Raw genomic sequence first — 18,878 nt, 5'->3', positions numbered from 1 at the left:
CACAAAACACTTATGTGGTACAGGGGAGGCAGTAGTTTTCGGGAAAGATGGGAGGCAATCCCGAGAAATTTGTCCTTTAAATTTACTACTCGTATCACATCCGGCCTCTACTCGGTAGGGCCCACGTATCTGTACGAGGTTGTGCATGATTTACTAGCATGAGCAGTTAGACGTAACTAACAGTGTCCGCGCATAACTTGTTAAATACTGTGCTCATAATGGTTAGGTACGCATTGGTAATTTAATTACACAGGAAGATTACAATCATCACATGTAATAAACATTAAAATACCAGCAACATAAAATTTACTCTCAACTCTAAAATGTTTGGGGTTAAACACAACATTTTTCCGATAAGAAATTGCAGCAATACTTCTAGAACCAACACTTTAACGTAATCCAGAAACAGCATAAAAACTGTACAAACTACAAAAACGATTTCAAGAAAATGTCCACCAGGTGGATGTACTCATTGTTAAGTAAATTTGCGAATCGTTGACAAGCAGCTGTTGAAAAAACCACGGATTCGGATTTTATGATCATTAAGCATTCTTCGCTCGCGAGCTGAAGATCCGGGTAATGAGTCTACAAATCACTTAAACTGGCATCTGTGGTTTGGTCCGTCAAATTTCGTTCCCACCAAAGCACGGTAAGCGAGTCCAGAGTTTTGGCCGTGTGGTAAGCTAAAACAACAAAACTAATTATTTTAACGCTTAATGTTGTGATACGAGTTTATTTTATAGGACCCCAATTACACAGACGTATACTGAATAACTTTTGTCGGCTCAAGCAAAAAAATAGTTCTTAGAAAAATGGTAAATGCCCGCATAGCAGAAGCTGGCGCACATTTTGGCTTTTAAAAAAGTTGCCGCACACTGCCCGCTAAGATGTCAGCAACCAATGAACGCAAACTCACCTTACTAAAATCTTCCATTTCATGTGAGTGAGTCGATTTGTGATCAAGTCTGGCAGTTGGATTTCGCACCGAAGACAGATCCGTTTCCGGTGACACTGCCATCAGTTGCACAGTTTCTCTCTGTAAACTGGTCATGCTGGTCACGGTAGTGGCGGCGTGCAGAGCGGAAGTTTTATGAGATGGCGCACTACTGCTGACTGTACTGTGCTCATCACTTCCGTGTCCGCTGCTGCTCGACTGACTGGGCGATCGCTTACTATTCCCAGGTTGATTGCTAATACTCGGGATTTGTTTGGGATTACGCAAAGCCAGACTCGATCCGCTGTCGTGACCGGAATCGTGACTGAGGTCAGGCGATGGAGCAATGTATGTCACACTGGCTTTGCTGGGTGACGCTACCACCTTCGACGTTAGTTTACCCGTGCGCGGCTTCGACCGGGTGGTATTGAATTTTATGGGAGATAGCCCGTCGATGGACTGGCGAGGAACACTGGATGACCGGGTAGGAGGCGCCGGCGCCGATTTCTTCCGAAGCGAATTGTTTTGGCTGGCGTGTACGGGTGTGCTGGGCGTTGTCGGTTTGTACGGTTGCCATACGTCTTCAAAGGACACAGTCGATGGCAACGGCAGTGGTACAACCTGCAGCGGTCGCATCGGCTGGGGAATGTTTACGGGAGGTGATTGCGGCACTTCCCGCTCGTCCGTAAAGGATTCCGCCAATTCAACCGATAGTAAATCCAACTGTGAACTGAGATGTGATGCCAAGGTATCGAGGGCATCCAGATCTTCCAGATCCTGCTGGGAGATTCCATAATCACGGGAATTGCTGATCTGGTGCAATGACGGTTCCGGTGTATCTGTACAAATGTCATGCGTCTCATGGAGAATCTCCAGCTGCGAGACCTGCTGCGCTGCATCACAAGTATCCACCGCCATCACCGGTTCCTCCACAATCATCAGCTCCGTGCTCTGCGAAATCTTGAAATTAGTGCACAGCGCCTCGGGGCTCTCTTCCTCCGGAGATTGCAGTTCGACCCATTTCTGGATCATATCACGTTTGACGGTGTCAATGCCGTCGACGCCACCCGCCCACGGGTAACCGACGGGCACCCGCCGGGCTTGAGTTTGCTTGGTCATTTTCAGACTGATCGGCCGTATTTCGGGCATGGTTTTGGATTTGTTGATAACGGATGTTTGGGCTTCGACCGACGTTGGCTCCGTATTGGCTTCTTTGGTTTTCTTTACTTTTGGAACAATAACTTCGGGCTTCGGAGCCGGTCGCGGATGAACTACGGGCTCAATGACATCGGTGGCCATTTTGATCGGCACTAAAGGTGTTTTAACAGGAGAACCGGGTGTGAGAGTTAAAAGGCTATGCGGCACCATTTTCGGCGACGCAAGAGGTGACGTTGCTACCGACGCCCGAATTAATTTCAAATTGGGATTTGTCTGGATGCGGTTGGATGGTGGGATACGAGGTGAATCGCCTTGGAGACCGGTGCGAGCACCACAAAAGATTACAGTGGTGGCCGATGATACTTCGCTTGAGCTGGGTTCGGAGCTGGTCGACGACGAGAACATGCGATGGGAATCCGCTGATCCATATCCCACGCCAGTCTATAAAATCGGCAACACAATACAATCATGCAGAGAGGCAAGCGCAAGGAAAATGAGTCAACAAATTTAAATACTTCTGCCAAATAAATTCTTGAAATCTGAAGCAAGTCAGACGAATTTTAATTCGGTTACAATTACGTTATTATTTTAATGTCAACGTTTTTTATAAAAAAAGCTTTCAGTCGTAACGGTAGCTTTATTAACAAGGCTTGCAGTACTTACCTTACTAGTTCAACCGTTATTGTTTTCGGAAAATGACTGTGTGATAAATTAAGCTGCTGTGCACTGTTACGGTGTGATGTTAATTATTTTTTATTTTTATTTATGTTGAGAGAAGTTCTAAAACATACACAGCTCCTATCAGCACCATGCTTTTATGGAAGACGATTTAGTCGACTAGGAGTAAATTGATAATGTATTCTTTTCATGTTTAAAGGGAACTTCCTGATTAACTTTAGAATTAAGATGATCAGAAATTCATGAAATGCACGGAAGCATAAGGGATAACGTCAACGACAAACACAATCGGGGTTTGCCCATACCCTTATCCGTTTCCGGCGCATCCGATGAACACGGGAGGCCATTTGGATGACCGAGAGTGTTTCAGGATATTTGCTGGGCGCACAGCTGACATGGCACAATAAGGCTATTTGGCTGGCAACATTATTTAGTGCGTCTTTGAGGAGTTGTGTAATTTTGCTCTCCCTACAGTGGACAGACACACAAATAAGATGGCGATTTAGCCGAGGAATTGGGAAGGAAAATAAAGCCATTGACAACAGTTTTAACAGGCCCACTTGACTCACTTGCAGGACACAACGTGCTTCTGACCGTTTATCAAGGCCAAAATCACATTACCCAGTCCGGATAAGGGCATTTCGCCAGCTTGACTACTTAAATCGATCAACTGCAGACGATTACGACCGCCCGAAACTAGAACAAAAACTCCATTAGAGCACTTCTTTAAGACATTTCCGGTGACCCTTTCTAACAAATGTTTAAGGGGGCGCTCTGTACATGTACAGTACATACCTCCACCTCCCACGCCATCCTTATCTTTTCGGAACTGGTACAAGTGCAATGTAAAGAACAGATGGGAACCGGCCGATGACCCGGATTCCCGGCGTCGCTTCAGACAGGCGTCCAGCAACTGACCGGCGACTTCGGGATTGGAGGCTTGCAACTCATTGGGATTCAGTAGGGGCGACGAGTAGCGAGGATCATCGCAAAGAAATGTCGGACAAGGCTGGTCTCTGGCTTGTTTACGTGCTTCTGCAAGGCATAGCTTCGTTAGCTGTATTACCAACATGCAAATTGGGATTATTTCTGGTGATCTTGCACCGGGGTGTGCGACCGACATGATAAATCTCATGTGGGCATAGCATTTAATTTCAGCACTTTATTGGTTACTTATGAAACAGAAACAGTATTCACACAAGCTGCAGTCCTGCAAATTTACTGTTGACATTTAATTCTTCGTGCTTCCAATAGGCACATAAAAATTTCTGCAAGAATTAAAGGAAAGAATTTTGTGCTAACAATAAGCTGTATGAGAACGTACGGCTGCGGGTTCGAAAAACCATAAAACTGTATTTTATATAATGAAGCTACAAAGTTAAACGCTTGTTGGTGAAATAAATTTCTTTCTGTATCAGCAATATTAATTCAGTCATCGCAAAATTTATCCTTTATTTCGCTATTTTGCACTTAAAAATATTCTGTGTCGTTCCTTTTCGAAAATCTGTTGATGTTTACCTTCTGCCATTCCAGCTAGCAAATCCGTTACTGTTTCATGAACACCGGAAACCTCTACCGCCGAAACTCTGATAGTGAATTTAGCACCGGTTTTCTCCTTTTCGTCATTGACCAGCCGGAATAGCCAGGAGATGGCCGTAGGAATTAGACCGGCATGTGTCACACTGCTGTCGCACCCCACGACGCTGTACGTCTTTCCTACAGAAAAATCAACAAACAAATTAATGCATGTTATTTTTTAATCACAGTATGGGCAAAACAAGTGGTGTGCAGGAGCATAACACATCGATACGATGAGCCAGCCAGGGCGTTGCCCTGTGTATCGACATATGGACACTGGGTAGCCACAAGTCGTGCTCTTGTACATCAGGGCCACTAGTGGCAGTACTGTTTAGATGAAATATGGATTTCTTAATGTAATTCTGACTTATGGTAATCCAATTACGTATTGGATAAACAGTGCAATATCAACCTATCAAGTCGTTTTGACAAGCTGATTCACCAGTGCAAGCAAGCCAAGCCACAAGCCAAACTGTGCAACACGCGGCTGTGTATACATGGAGATTGCTTCTCAACGAGCTGGCATACAGTGGTCATTTCTCAACGAGTTGCGCATCTCGGATAGCATCATCTTCTTCCCCAGTCAGCAGCAGCAGCCGTGCCGGCGCAAATGTAAACTCAGATATGAAGATTTCAATATGTCGTTACATTCCATCACTGCGGCATGTCCATCAGATTATTACAAGCTTTCCCGGCTGACTATCGGTCACATTATATCCGATTTTACAGAACTCTGCCAGCAATTAAATATCGATCATCGGCGGAATTAGGAACAATGTACACAACATTATATCGCCAGAACGTGTTGGAAAACAATCTATTTTGCAGCTATAAATATTCTTGATTGTAACCGGGTCGCTAAGTCAATGTCAATGCAGACTTAAAAATTTATCAACACTTTTCCCACAGTTTTACGAAAATATTTTTGTTACAAAAGAATTTAATACATTTTGCCATAATAAAATTCTGCGTTGTTACTTTAAAATTGTACCATGTATATTGCAAAAGAAATAGTGGAGGCGAGTAAAGTATTCATGGGTTTTGACTTGGACCAAGTTTGTAATCCAAAGAAAAGGCAGATGCACCATCACTTCATGATCGCCGGAACCGAACGAGTGTTTGTAATCGCACAATCTAATTTGATGCATCATAAAACATTTGATTTCCGGTGATCTTAGCGAAACTGTCCGAGAGCACAACCACAGTACAGTGTCCTAATTTTAAAATTAGCTAAAATTGAGCTCGATTCAATGTGGAGATTAAGATTCTGATTGCTATGCGCGCCATCCAGTTGACACTAGTATACTTGACATAATTAAATCAATGAGGCTCCCAAGTTGCGCTTGATTACCAAAGAGATTTGTCCATAAAAAAGATTAACATCTTGGCTGCATATATGCGTATATGTAACACGTAGTTGTGCCGCATGTATTGTACTTACATATTTCTTCTATGGTTTAACATTACCTAATTTGGCTGGACCGAAGCTTATCAAGCAGGCATCTTGCCCGTTGACCACGGAGTGGATCAGATCAACTAGAGATGCAGAGCAGATTTCGCTCTGGGAACTATCCGGCGAGAAGATGTTATCAAAACTGAACATCTTGGGGGCCAGCGGGAGGGCTGTGGTGGAACGCGAACGCGTTCCCCCAACACTGCTGTTGCCGGACAGCATGCTGGGATCCAGTAAGTTGACTTGCTTCCGGCGCTGATCGATGGTCAACCATGAACTCCCCGAATCCTCCAGAGGCCCAGCCACCCGCAGAAGAACTTTCACCTACAAAAATACAGTCATGGCGTCGATTAAAAATATCCAAAGTCCTCATGAAAATTGACACTAGGCTTTGTAATCGACAAAAGTAGGGCGTTATTCAGCTTTCACCGAACACGCAAAACTTCAGAAGTGCAAAACAATTTCAGTTTTGGCATAAGCAGGTCAATAGAAATGCAGCTGCAAAGTACTGTAGTTATTTTACGACGTTTTGTCCAAGTTTAAGTTAATTTTTATCCTTCGGTATTTAGAAATTTTCAAAATCAATTAGTGTTTAAATTAAAAAAAATTACCTAAAATTAATATTGAGACTTTGAGATTTTACTTTGAGATAACTCGTATAAAAGCGCAATATAACAGCTGACTGAAACCGGACAGTAAATTCTGTTTTACAAATGCATTAATTAAAGCGACAGCATTGGTTTTCCCACTTTATAAGGTCTGAATGGCAAAAACTAGCGCAGTCTGAAGTATACTTATTTCAATAAAGTATGAATATTTATGAGCTGCTCACAGAGAAATAGCCGTTCCGGCCCGCACGTAGCCCATATCGCAATAGACTCAAGGGAAAATGCCACTGAGTGGACATCTTGGATATTGCGTCACGTTTCGTGTGTATTACCCAAATTTTGTTGAGTTGCCCGGCGTTTATATTGGATGATGGACTGGGTGTACATACTTACAGTGATGCACACTTGCAGGAAATATGAAGGACAGTTCATGCATTATTCATGAGAATTATCGCCTGAAAGTTGCGAGATTCCTGAATTTATTTGCGACAAGTCCTTACGGTTCCCTTCTTCCCTTTCTGCTATGGCCGAATTATAACTGGAGCAGAAAGAAATTGTGAATACTAACTGAGCTAACAAAACTTGTCCCTCAACTCTTCTTGCACGTGAAGCAACAGTTCAGTTAGTACTTTAGTAGTTCATTCAGAATAATACGTTTTTATTCTTTTGTAATTATGATAATACATTTTAGTTACCGTGATGATGTTGACACGTTATTCAACCTTGTTTTATCTACTGTGAGCATTGTGCTCATACATACGTATTTTTTATAGTTTGCTTATACACTGCATAGAAACTATTGTTGTGGTATGTGTTTGTCTAGTTGTTTGTACATAAAAACAGTATGTCAAATTGACAATAAAAGATGCGCCTGGGCATATGTAAATCTGATGTTGTCCGATCATTAACCAGGGCACGGACAGTGGTCAGACCGACAATTCTGTAGCTGATCCCAAAATAGCAATGACTAAATCCATACAAGACAATTGCGAAAATCCTTCCTGTGTTACTGCCGGAAACAGGAATGGCCGTGAATAAATTACTCCACTATCATGCAGCGGATTAAGGCTGGATAGTTAACGAGTAATACCCGGGTTAGGTCTGTGCGGAGCAGCGTTACACCAATTTGATATTCATCCCCCGAACTAACGCATTAACAGTCAATGCCATTTATCCATCATCTCCATATGAGTTTAATAGGCAGAGCATTCTTACGAATTACTCCCATACCACAACAAAATATTATACAGTGTGACCACTGATGACGCGCTTTTCACTTATAGCCTGGCGGAGGGAGATGTGAAGGCTAATCACTAATGGTATATCCCGTCCGAACGATATGATTCAGAATGCCATTACGGCACCCGGAAATGGCAATGATTGAGAACAACTTGCTGCCCATAAAGACAAAATGCTTTAGCGGCAGCTACATACAACCTATGTACGGTTGTTTGCAGTTAGTAATTTTTCGATTTTTTTTATTTTGAATAAAACTAAATGAAATTAAACTTCATTTGTCGCAAGGTTCTAAACAACAACCTACTCAAACGACATAAAGCATAAATTCTAAAGACACGATATTTTTTTGAACTCGTTAATCTGCTTAAAAGTCGATTACCTTCCCGGGGCCACTCTCCGGTTTTCTGACTGGATTCCGCAGTAAAAGCGGCGGAACAACCGGTGATTCCATGCGCAACAAGCGATAAAAATTGGTAAAGTATGTTCCATTGCGGCAAGAATCCATTTTTTCGTCAGGCGGAGAATTGCTGTGATCAGTCGTGGATATGGCTGAATTGCTGACAAACTTGATGGAATCCGGTAATCTCCGCTTTTTGCGATTACAACTGCTGGCAGATGATAAATGAGGAGAGCTGACCGTGGATATCATTCTACAAGCGTAAGGATACCGCACGGATTCTGGTAATCTGCAAAGTAATCAGTAAATCATGATCCAACGATACGTTAGAGGTTATTTGTATATTGCTTTATGTAACAGTAAGTACTTATAATTCTTCGACGGCTGGCATCAAAATTTTACGGATGGCCGGGTGGAATTGAGAATTGTTTAAACTGGAAAACAGCTCTTAAAACCGCTTAATTAATCTTTGTGCAAAGCCTTGCACTTTGAAAATTTTGAAAATAACGTTTTTCGGATAATACGAGGGAATTTTTTTCGTATAATGTATGCGCATTAAACACAAACAGGTACTAATATATTCTGTAATATTTTATTTTTCAGTTGAGCTACAACTGTAACAACCAGTCATAGTGCATGAAAATACACTAACAACTTTAAACTGCATGCTGGCGGATGCATCTTCCCTTTAGCCACAGGGATCAATCACTTGTCGTAATTGAATCGTTTACGATATCTATACTGACTACACACATAAAGTGTATGCACGTGTTGCAAAACACCAGATGTAAATGCTGCGCACGAAAGATGTTTTTCAGACGCCGGTTTATCTGAACATCAGGGAGAAAGCTGGTTATTATTACTGGAAAATAACGTTATGGATACAAGATCAATCTGTTCATTTTCGGCTGGTTAGTCTGCTGACGTTTGAGAATAAACTTTTTGCTTAAAAGGGTTTTTCGTTGCCCCATGACGGTAGCCGGCGAACTAAGTTACTGACCAAAAGCACAACAGACCAGTAACCCGGCATGCGGCGACACTTCGTTTCCATAAGAAAACATTTCTGACCATGGACTTTCTTCAGTACGAAGAAGAAAATATGATTATTCTTAGTTCCAGATTATATGGTACTTTGCTAGTAAGCGACTTTTCAGCATGTCACGGTCATATAGTTTCCGAACTGTAACGCCCTTTGCCGTTAATAATTTATGCTTCCGATAGCCAGTTGATTATTAAAAAAATCCATACATTTTATATTAATTTTTGCAGTAATACAAACTTGCAAATTAAGTAAATAAATTTGCTCTTCCATCAGCGGCTGTAATTTTAAGGTATTCTAGCAGTAACGAAGGAGGATGGCATGCTAGTACGCATGTAATAACGTTATTTTACTGGATTTAACTTATTGCAGAAATAAGTATTCATATCAAGTTTTCCACTAAGTCAATTAATATTTTTCACTCCATAACAAAGCTTCTTTTGAAGCTCGGGTATAATCTTGATCAGGTGCAAAACGCAAAGGCAAAAGGATTAGCACACCGTGTAATTTACTGCATTAATCCTACAGTACATGTTTCCTCTCACGATCGTACTGGTATCCAGTAACAGCAGGGAATAACTTGTTCCTGCTAGCAAACATCCATTAGTATTCCGTAGGTTTCTCGTTGGTAGGCATTCTGAACCAATACACACATGTATTTTAACGTACAGAGTACAAGATATTGTTTGTCCAACGTCTGCATACGCGGGTTAAATGTTAAATATTAAAAAAATCACGCAAAAATTCTCATAGCATCGAGCATCTATCGAGGGTTCTAAAATTATACGAGTACATTACAGATCGTCATCAGCAGAATTTATCTTGGATCGTTTTGTCTGGAGGCGCCTTGAATGCAGCAATTTCACCTGATTAGACCTTTCGTCTTCCCTTAGTCTTTGTGGCGCCTCTAAAAATTATCAATTCATCTTCTAACCACTCTTCCTTCTTATTTGTTGAATACCATGTGTACATACATACTTAAATATATTTCTGGCGGAATCAGTTCAATCCACTACAATTCCTCAAAAATACGCAGTGCATTTTTCGGATGCGAAAATGTTTACGAATAAATGTGAGGACCTGAAGTCCCTTTGGGGTTGTCTGCTTTTGTGCCGTAATAATAATAAATAACAATATCTTAAATCTTTATAAAAAATGCCTGTCTCAGCGCTTGTGTCAAGAATAGCAGGAGAAAAACTATTTGCCTTATCTCTTAAACTGCAAAGAATGCATGCGGCATCGTTTAAATTTCAAGGATAAACATCTCTTTATTATCTACAGACTACAAACACATCCCAATAGCAAACGGTCTACATGGTATCTACATGTTAATAAAATTACCAGTTAATTACGACCACAACCAAATTTTTCCACCCGGTAAGGAGTTCATAGCGTGAACTGAATGCTTTCGAAAAAATTCTACACCACAAGATATTTTGGAAAAATCGCACAACTCAAGTTTTGCTTTTATCTAAAAGTAAAAAAGCGAGAAAAAGTTTGAGCAAATTTATAAGTTCTTACACTCACCGCTAAAATAAAACTGGGAGTTGCCGGAATTAAGTAAACCACCCCATCATATACAGATACAACTCGGATTCGACACTGTTTGATTACTGGGAAGCACAAGCGTATTAACAACCATTTAACTCCATCAGGGTTTTATTCTTTAGGTTATAAGTGCAAATCCAAAGAAAAATGACTGTAAACCAACATCTTGAAACTGACATCTTGGTCTTGCATCGTAACCACCGGGATGTAGTTGATGTAGAAACTGGAGAGCATGCAGAATCTACGCTCGAAATGGTTATACCGTATATTACTGGCCCCGCCTTGTTGACCACTCCAGCCAACTGCCTCACAATAGCTGGGAATTGCTTTCGCTACTGTTCATTTGTGTAATCTTATAAATCCCGATTTCTAATCGCAGAGAGGTATAAAAATGGATATATATAGTAATTATTAATTGTTAGTATAATTAGAATGACAACAGTAATATCAGCATCCCGTAACTACCACAATAATAGCTACTGTACCTACACTCTCTGCAAAAGTTTCATGTGTGCTGCTATACAGACTAATACAATCCTGTACTTTTACAGCAGTACAAGCTGTCCAAAAGTCCACTTTCCGCACAAACCGGCTAGCAAGATATGTGCATCTACCTATGTACTCGTATATGAATTGTATAATTGCTCTAGGTAGGTATTTTATTAAACTTAATCTAAAAATATTGAAAACAATATTCCAGTTGCTGCAATTATTCACATTTCTTTATGTTTTATTTTTCATCAGATAAGTCTGTGGCACATTATCTGGGCGAATTCAATTTATAACTGTCTGGTGTGTATAAAAGTTTAATTGTTTTCAGAGCCAATGTAAATCAATATCATGTGGCATATCAGACGGGTCATGGTGGTCAGTTGGTCAACGCGTTCCGCTGGGCTGACTTTACCAAATGGACTTGCTTGATGCTTGTTCATTAGAAGGGAAACTTTGTTTGACCAGCCGAGATGACCACAAACAAATTATAGCCACAAAGCCTTATTCATCTAGCCAGTCAGTTTGACTCGCTGCGCATGCTCGTGCGTCTCAAGTGTCCACATGCGCGACCAGTACAGATGATCTAAACAACGCTAATTTAATTTAAGGAAGTTCTGCAGAGTTACAGTACGTCACTACTCCTTACTAGGTCGGGTTAATCCTTTAGATCGTTGCAGTTGTTGATTAGTGTTTTCTGTGGTCGGTATAAACGAATTTTTTATTCTTTTAAAAATTGTTTTCCCGGCCGCAAGGTGAGTAGAAGTACATATACGAGTACCTGTAAAAGTCCGGAATTTTTTAAATTCAGTTGTGTGAAATTTACCCTTTTTTTCTGACTACTCCATGAGTAAATCTCTAGTTTGCAAACTTGGCTTCTTAATAATAATTACAGAGGAAATCATAATTAGCTGTATCACAGGCACACCTAGTTCCCGATGCGCTCAACAAATAGTGGGGTCGGATACGATAATTTCCGGTTCAAGGCGCACGAGACACATAAAGGTACAATCAACCATACCCAGCAATATACCAGCGCATTATTCACCGACCCCAGCGTGGAAATGCACAAAACTTAAGTAGAAGCCAGTTAAGAGCGATTAGTGCTACTGATTACAACTCTAAACGATGTCCAAAGGAAAGATTTAATGAAGAATTATTACTGTCGTGCTCCGGACAGTGGGTACTATTAGGGTGCAGGCACAAATGTAGGTAGACACATTTAAAAGAAAAGCAGGCATTCTGACAATGCCATCCATCTTAAGAGCGCACAGATCCTTTTCCGATTCACTGCGCTTGCCGTGGCCCTCCCTTGATGGATGATGTTTTCGTGCGCATAGTGATCATCCTCCTTCTTATCAACACAACTTCAATGTCGTATTACTTTGTAATTTTCTTGAATATTAAATCCAATTAAATGGAAACATTGGCCTTTGTAAAGACTGGCATGGAACAGTGCGCGCTGCCTGTCAATCGTAAGTGTGAACACGAATAGACGTTTTGTTTGGGGAAGTGTATCGTACAGGTGAGAATGTGAATATCAGAATTGTTTGTAAATTTCTAAGCATTTGCCAGCCTATTTATAGGGAAGCCGGTCGGATACAATTTATCAGTTTCCGCATAATGCTACTGTCATGATGCTCCTGTCGGACGCCATGGAGGCCATCGGCTGGTCAAGCCCATCCTCCCTTCTAAACTGCCCGGCAATCTGAGATGAAATTATTGAATGCCGATAAATCCCCCATCATCACAACATCGTCTCAAGTGTGCAATCACCGACAATGATCTACAATTCCCTTGGAATGACCGCAGCGAGAAAACACATCTCTGTACCATTTTTGAAAAAAAAAGTGAACGCGAGTCTTTTCCAAATTATTGAAAGGCAATAACTCAAGTGAAAGACCTTTACAGAAAACACAAAGTACAAAAAATTTGGTTCTCACCCACTTCTTGTAGCAGTAAAAAAGTTACATTTTTGTCGCATTTTGTTATAAAGTTACCTCTGTATTACTCTCCATTTTGAGTCTTTATTTACTACGTAGCTGAAAGATGAATATCAGAGGTACAAAACCGCTACTGCGGGAGGTAAGAGAGCGTAAGTCAAAGCTTTTTTATGACCTAGTAAAGAGACCGCCAGCCCGCGCCTGTCATTCGCATCTGGATTGTTTCTCACCGTTAAGTCAATATTTCCCAATTCAAAATCATATCTAAATTTATTACTTTCACTCTCAACTACGCTTTCGCCTTGAACACAGCACATTTTTAATGCATTTCCACTTCTGGCCACCTCCTTCATGTCCTCCTGCGCAAAGTATCTGTTTGCCTTGCGTCGGCATCTCTAGCGGATTTCTCTGTGTTTTCGCAATAGGTAGATACATTTTGGTGAGAACAGCACATCTTATCATGTATCATTTATCTGATGGAATCTAAACACATTTTCCACCCTAGCAGAATAATTTTCAGTTTGCCGTTTTTATAATAACACGTTTTCCGTAATATTGCACACAACCGTATACGAGTTTATATTGAAAATAATTACCGCCTTAATTTTGACAGCCGGAGGAAAAAAGCTTTTTGTGTTCAGATCCTAAAATGACTACGTACCTCGTACCTATAATAGACGGCGGCAGTGACTCCGAAAAAGCCAGAGCGTGCCATTAATTGCGATTCATACAGCTTCGATTTGTGATAGCGAAATAAAAACTTGATTGCTTGCCATTTTGACAGCTGCATTATACTCCGAGTGCTGTTGCCACTTTTCGCACAATCAAGCATGACAAAATAAAATCTAACGAAGATGTCAAAGATATACAACTGCAACTGCTCCAGAATCTATATCTTCACCTGCCGATGCTTCTTGAGGCGGCAGCAGTGTATATCCCACTTCGCAAAAGGATTGTCAACCATACGTACCAAATTTTTGACCACCTTCCAACATCTCTCAATGCAGTATTAAATTTTACCACTAGAAAATAGTAGAACTGAAAAAACGTACGGTATCACATATCAGTCGTACGAAACCATGTAATAACTACCATGCAAATATCTTACCATTAGCCAAAGTAGGGCGATCCGTACGGTATACGCACAGGCGGCACAGTAAACAAAATTTATTCGCGTAATAACTTAATAGTTATTACGCGGGCTGGCTCATTACTAATAAGCCAGCCTGCAGTGCAAACGTTAAAGATTGCTACAAGCTAGTAGCTAGGTGTACATCCCTTATACACCTTGCTACCAGTATTTATTGCGCACACAGAGATGTTTATGTGTATGTTATTAGGCCCGCACAATATCTGACCGATGGTGAGTGACTTGAAAGATGTGTGAAATAAAAAAATGCTTGAATTATCCCAATAATTTACTGTAGACCGACGCATACGTCCGCTTGTGAAAGTGGAACTAACAACATTAATTATTGCTGCTCAGCGTACCTGTTCAGTAAGAAAAAATCTGGTTGAGCCATCAGGTAGGCGCCGCCATTGATATCCGTTTCCTCAACATTCCTTTCATACGTCGGATAATGACAGGGCATCTTGTCCAGCAGCGACATGCGCAGGCGGTAATCCGTTGTAATCAAAACGCGTTTATACGAGTACCAATACGTCTACGCGATATCAGGAATCCGCCAGACTTAAATTTTTCTTATGTATGCATCCACCAGTAAAGAAACTGGTACAACGACTTAGCGGCACACAAATGCTCCCACCAGCAGCGATCAACAGACACGCAACGTTTTGAGGCAGATTTTCAAAGTTGCTTCCTGAAAAATGAAAATTCCCATTAGGATAGCCGGCAACTCAAGTATAATAATAAGTGATGGAAGAGTGTCAACATGAGTCAGCATATAAGGAGTCTGAATGAGAACAGAGTTTCGTCTTCCTCTCCCGGATATTTTTATAAAAAGAGCACACAACTGTCCACCGTAAATTACGAGTATGTCTTTTCGGCAGTCATATAACACAGCACACTTGCTGAAAGAACCCCTATTGCGGCGTTTTCAGTCAAAGCAGTGAAGCTGAACGGAACATTCACCATTATTTCGTTTTTCCTTATACGCACCAATATATAATGAACGTGAAATTCGAGCATATACAATATTTAATGTCAGACAGCTACATAACTGCACGCTACACGCATAGAGACCCATTTTAATGCTTCTTTAGCGTGCTTAATCATAAGGAAAATTGCGCAAAATTTTCTTCAATTACTGATGCCAGCGCGCAACCGTATACACGTTTTTTACCGCGCGATGCTTGACCAAACAGCAACGTGGAAAAGTCAACACTTGGATGTGCGCGGTGTCAAACATGTTCGTTGATTAACAAAGCGAAAGTCATGCTTAAGAATCAGCGCGTAAGATGATATTATACTTTCGGAAAGACGTGTTGCGTAAATGTTATTTTTTGCACTAGAAATGAGCCGGTCTAGTATTGATTTTTGTCAAGTATTCTATTAATATCGCCCGTACTTGATAGGCAGTTAAACGCAGGTCAAAATTTTACCAGGTGCATGAAAAGGTTCAGTTTGTGTCAGCAATTTGAGCCGGCGCAATGTTTATCTGCTAATTATAATCGATCTCGGTTTTCTGTTTGGATAGGATGCTTAAAGATTCCCCTGAAATCTTTGGACATGCGTTCAGATGCCCGCCAGTTGAAGACCGGTCAACGAATGCACAAGCGATAAGAAAGATTTAGACTACAGTAGCTCGCGAAACCAAGAAAAACTTTTATTTTTAATTTTATAAGCAGCCAAATTAATATTTTCTGAAACTTCAACGGTTCTGTCAGTTAGGATTTACAAAGATTCCTTCGAAAATTACTCTTAAATAATAATTAATAAGCAGACTCGACTATTTTTTACCTACAAGGAGTGATCAAAATCAGAATCAAATCAACTCGAATTCTTCGAAGGAATTTGATCTAACTTGCAGACATCTGAAATGTAAATGTATCGTGGATATCAATATATCAATAATGGGCAGTGCAAATTGTAAGTTGCTATCTATCTGAAATTCGTTTTTTAAAAATTTTGTCGGCTTTGCAAAACTGTTGGCGATTAGCATTTAGCTGCATGTGGAAAGCGCCCTTTCTTATTTTTATTAAAATTTCATAAATTGTAAAAGATTGATTAAACTAAATAAATTAATGAAATACACTTTGTAACCATAACCAGATTGCAGACGTTTCGCACCTTGCGCAAGCAGTTATGTTATGCGAAACCTCTGGTTCGTATTGTTATCATCTGTCAGAGTGTACCGTTGCAACTGTCAAACATTTTCTGCGTCAGTCAATATTTATAATAAAACATTACCTAACCCAAGTTCGTCTGCTTTGCATAGAAAAATCAAAAGCAAATACAGCGTATCGGCTTTCTATTAAAGCCGGAAGCGGTCATATTATAAAACTTTATATCCCATTTTAGGGTTGGTGGCTTCACAATTCGTAGCCTAATCATGATGTAATTATTAGTACGAATTTTTTTCCAAAAGCTGCTTTTTATGCAGATGCGATACTGCGAACGCTTGTGCAGTTGCGCTTTCCATCCATTGTAATTTCGAACAAAGCAGGAGCAGTAAGTGTATATGGACTAATCAGTAGTCGTTACGCTAATAATAAAGAGGAAACAAGTGATGGATCTAATTTAACTAATGGTAAAGAAAAAAATTCTTAGCCTGAGCAGTCGCGACATTATTAACTTTAAATACGCTGCCTGAGCCCGTTAACTACAAACTTACCAGCAGATCAGGATCAGATTAGTCCGCTCTTCAACTTTCCGAAACAACGAACAAGCTGTGTTCTGAAAAATTTCGTGCGAACATATTAACCGCATTTTATTTAGTCGTAATTTATTTCCAAAAGAAGCCGCTGAGTAAACAAACATTGGGGCACCCAAGTTATACAGAATACTTCAAAGCACAAACGATCGCTTCCCAACTTTCATGCAAAGTTGCAAGCCGGACATTCAAAATTATTGGTAAGTACTTAATAGAAAGCATACGACTCGGTACACGTTTAGGTGGCCGAACTGAGCTGCCGGCATAAAGGTAATCTTGTCAGCTTGTACTGCCTGCGTATGCCCGTACTTATAATACAGTTTGTTCAGCCTCTTTCCGGCCTGTGACCGCCCAGTCCGGCAAGTGCCGATTCTGTCCACTCAGCAGAAGAATTAACACAATTATATTTACAAATATAGTGCAATATATTCGGCAAAGCACTGATGCGGGCTTAGTAGGGGTTTTTTGTAAAATGTACACATGTTCCGTGCACTGTCGTTCCTTACTTAATTAAAAGAAAAGTACTTATCAGAAAGGTTTTAGAAAATGATAGACCATTAATTAAATTGTTGCTTGGAATCGCAACCGTAGCTGGAATCTGTATAAGCGCACTTTGTACCCTTGCATGTATACTGTCTGCAGCCTGTACAAGTGGTAAAAGGAAACCTGCCATTTAATGCTGTTCGCACCTGCCATCTAAATCAGGCTTAAGGTTAGTGAGAGCGTTTAGTGACCAAATACTCATATCTGGTCACTAAAAGAAAACTGCGCATGTCAGATGTGAACTTTAATTAATTCTCTGGACGTGGACTTCATTACTAACGATCATTAGCTCAAGTCGACGATTAAGAAACCTGGCTGTGGTTGGCTCGTTTGAACGGTAACACAAAAGTCAAGAGTGAGCACCATACAACCAAACAAAGCGCACCAGAAACAACTGTCGCTAATGTCGTCAAAAAGAATTATTCATCGTTTATTCCCTGCAAGAGGAGGGAACATAGTCCAGTATGCAAGTAGTGCATAGTATTGTCATAAAAAGAGCGAGATAATGCAATCATTAATATAAAGCGTAACTTCCCAGATATACTCATAACTCAGATGCAGACGCGTAGTGAATGGAAATTTGGTTAACTCTTACAGCAGATCTCATCCTTTAATGACGTCCTGGCTCTGCGGTCCATTGTTGACCATTAGTCTACTAAATGCAGACTGGACAATAGAGGGGAGATAAGGTGAGGTCTATGAACATCTGTTAAGGATACACAGTGCAAACACCGAACAAAGCAATTCAAGAGGTCATTTGTGCAAATTGATTGGAAATGTTATCGTGCAATGGGTCATAAAAACAGGCGTCTAGTCCTGTCTTGTGAACGGGCTGAGTGCGTGCACTTAAGTGCACTTTTATATGTTTTTGGTAATTGTCGAGATATTCAAATGAGATAGGATTAAGTCCTCCCAAAATCAGGCCAATGCTTAATATAACCGCCGGTTAAAACCGAAGAATAATGCTAGCCTCATGATACATCGAGCCGGAGCATTTCTTAGAATTAAAAAAGCGAAGCATGCGGGAACACTTGTTTTCGAACAGCTACGATGTTTACTGAACCTATAACCTAAACCGACATGCTTCTTGCAATTGCCGCTTTGCTGATATTATTAACTATTAAGTAAAAGTACAAAACTACATTAAAAGTCAAATATGAAGTAAGAATGCACGGATATGAGCGTGTGTGTATATTTCAGGAAATAAAAACTGTTTCTGAATAGTACCATTTGTTGGATTTATAGCTATTTACCGCTCGAACTCTATGTTGCCGTTGTGCGTTGAGATAGTTATCACTTATCCATATCATATCATATCAGCCGAGGCCCACTGTCAAAATAAAGATGTCACTTCATCCGAACATCCAAACTGCTCCTGACCAGAAAACAACTTTGTTGCAGTGAGAGCGACACAGCAAAGTTACTCGTACTAGTTTTA

The 18,878-nt window shown here is 40.6% G+C and overlaps 1 protein-coding gene across 4 annotated transcripts; it reads right to left on the bottom strand.

The window, feature by feature from the left end:
• Nucleotides 1–248: 248 nt before the first annotated feature.
• On the bottom strand, nucleotides 249–17,100 carry LOC129583598 (kinesin-like protein CG14535). 4 transcript variants are annotated; one of them, XM_055475455.1, is made up of 10 exons: nucleotides 16,859–17,100; nucleotides 14,556–14,884; nucleotides 8,028–8,334; nucleotides 5,816–6,125; nucleotides 4,289–4,486; nucleotides 3,566–3,805; nucleotides 3,340–3,466; nucleotides 3,076–3,238; nucleotides 917–2,533; nucleotides 249–683 (listed from the first exon to the last, which is right to left on the bottom strand). In XM_055475455.1, the coding sequence occupies exons 2-10, from the start codon at nucleotides 14,672–14,674 to the stop codon at nucleotides 624–626; spliced, it is 3,141 nt and encodes a 1,046-aa protein (XP_055331430.1). In that variant the 5' UTR covers nucleotides 14,675–14,884; nucleotides 16,859–17,100; the 3' UTR covers nucleotides 249–623. The 4 variants fall into 4 exon arrangements, with proteins under 4 accessions (XP_055331430.1, XP_055331431.1, XP_055331433.1 ...); XM_055475456.1 differs by lacking the exon at nucleotides 16,859–17,100 and adding an exon at nucleotides 15,184–15,312; XM_055475458.1 differs by lacking the exons at nucleotides 14,556–14,884; nucleotides 16,859–17,100 and adding an exon at nucleotides 14,173–14,314.
• Between the last annotated feature and the right edge of the window lie 1,778 nt (nucleotides 17,101–18,878).

This window comes from Paramacrobiotus metropolitanus, unplaced genomic scaffold, assembly GCF_019649055.1.
Source record: "Paramacrobiotus metropolitanus isolate TYO unplaced genomic scaffold, Prichtersi_v1.0 Parri_scaffold0000011, whole genome shotgun sequence".
NCBI lineage: Eukaryota > Metazoa > Tardigrada > Eutardigrada > Parachela > Macrobiotidae > Paramacrobiotus > Paramacrobiotus metropolitanus.
The sequence above is the reverse complement of the archived record's forward strand: the minus strand, read 5'-3'. Positions and strand labels throughout refer to the sequence as shown.

Coding starts and splice junctions, on each gene's coding strand:
- LOC129583598 (XM_055475455.1), bottom strand. CDS start 14,674: ATGTCGCTGCTGGACAAGATGCCCTGTCATTATCCGACGTATGAAAGG. Junction 3,467..3,565: donor GGATGGCGTGGGAGGTGGAG/GTATGTACTGTA, acceptor TTTTTGTTCTAG/TTTCGGGCGGTCGTAATCGT. Junction 2,534..3,075: donor TGCGCCGGAAACGGATAAGG/GTATGGGCAAAC, acceptor CCGATTTTATAG/ACTGGCGTGGGATATGGATC.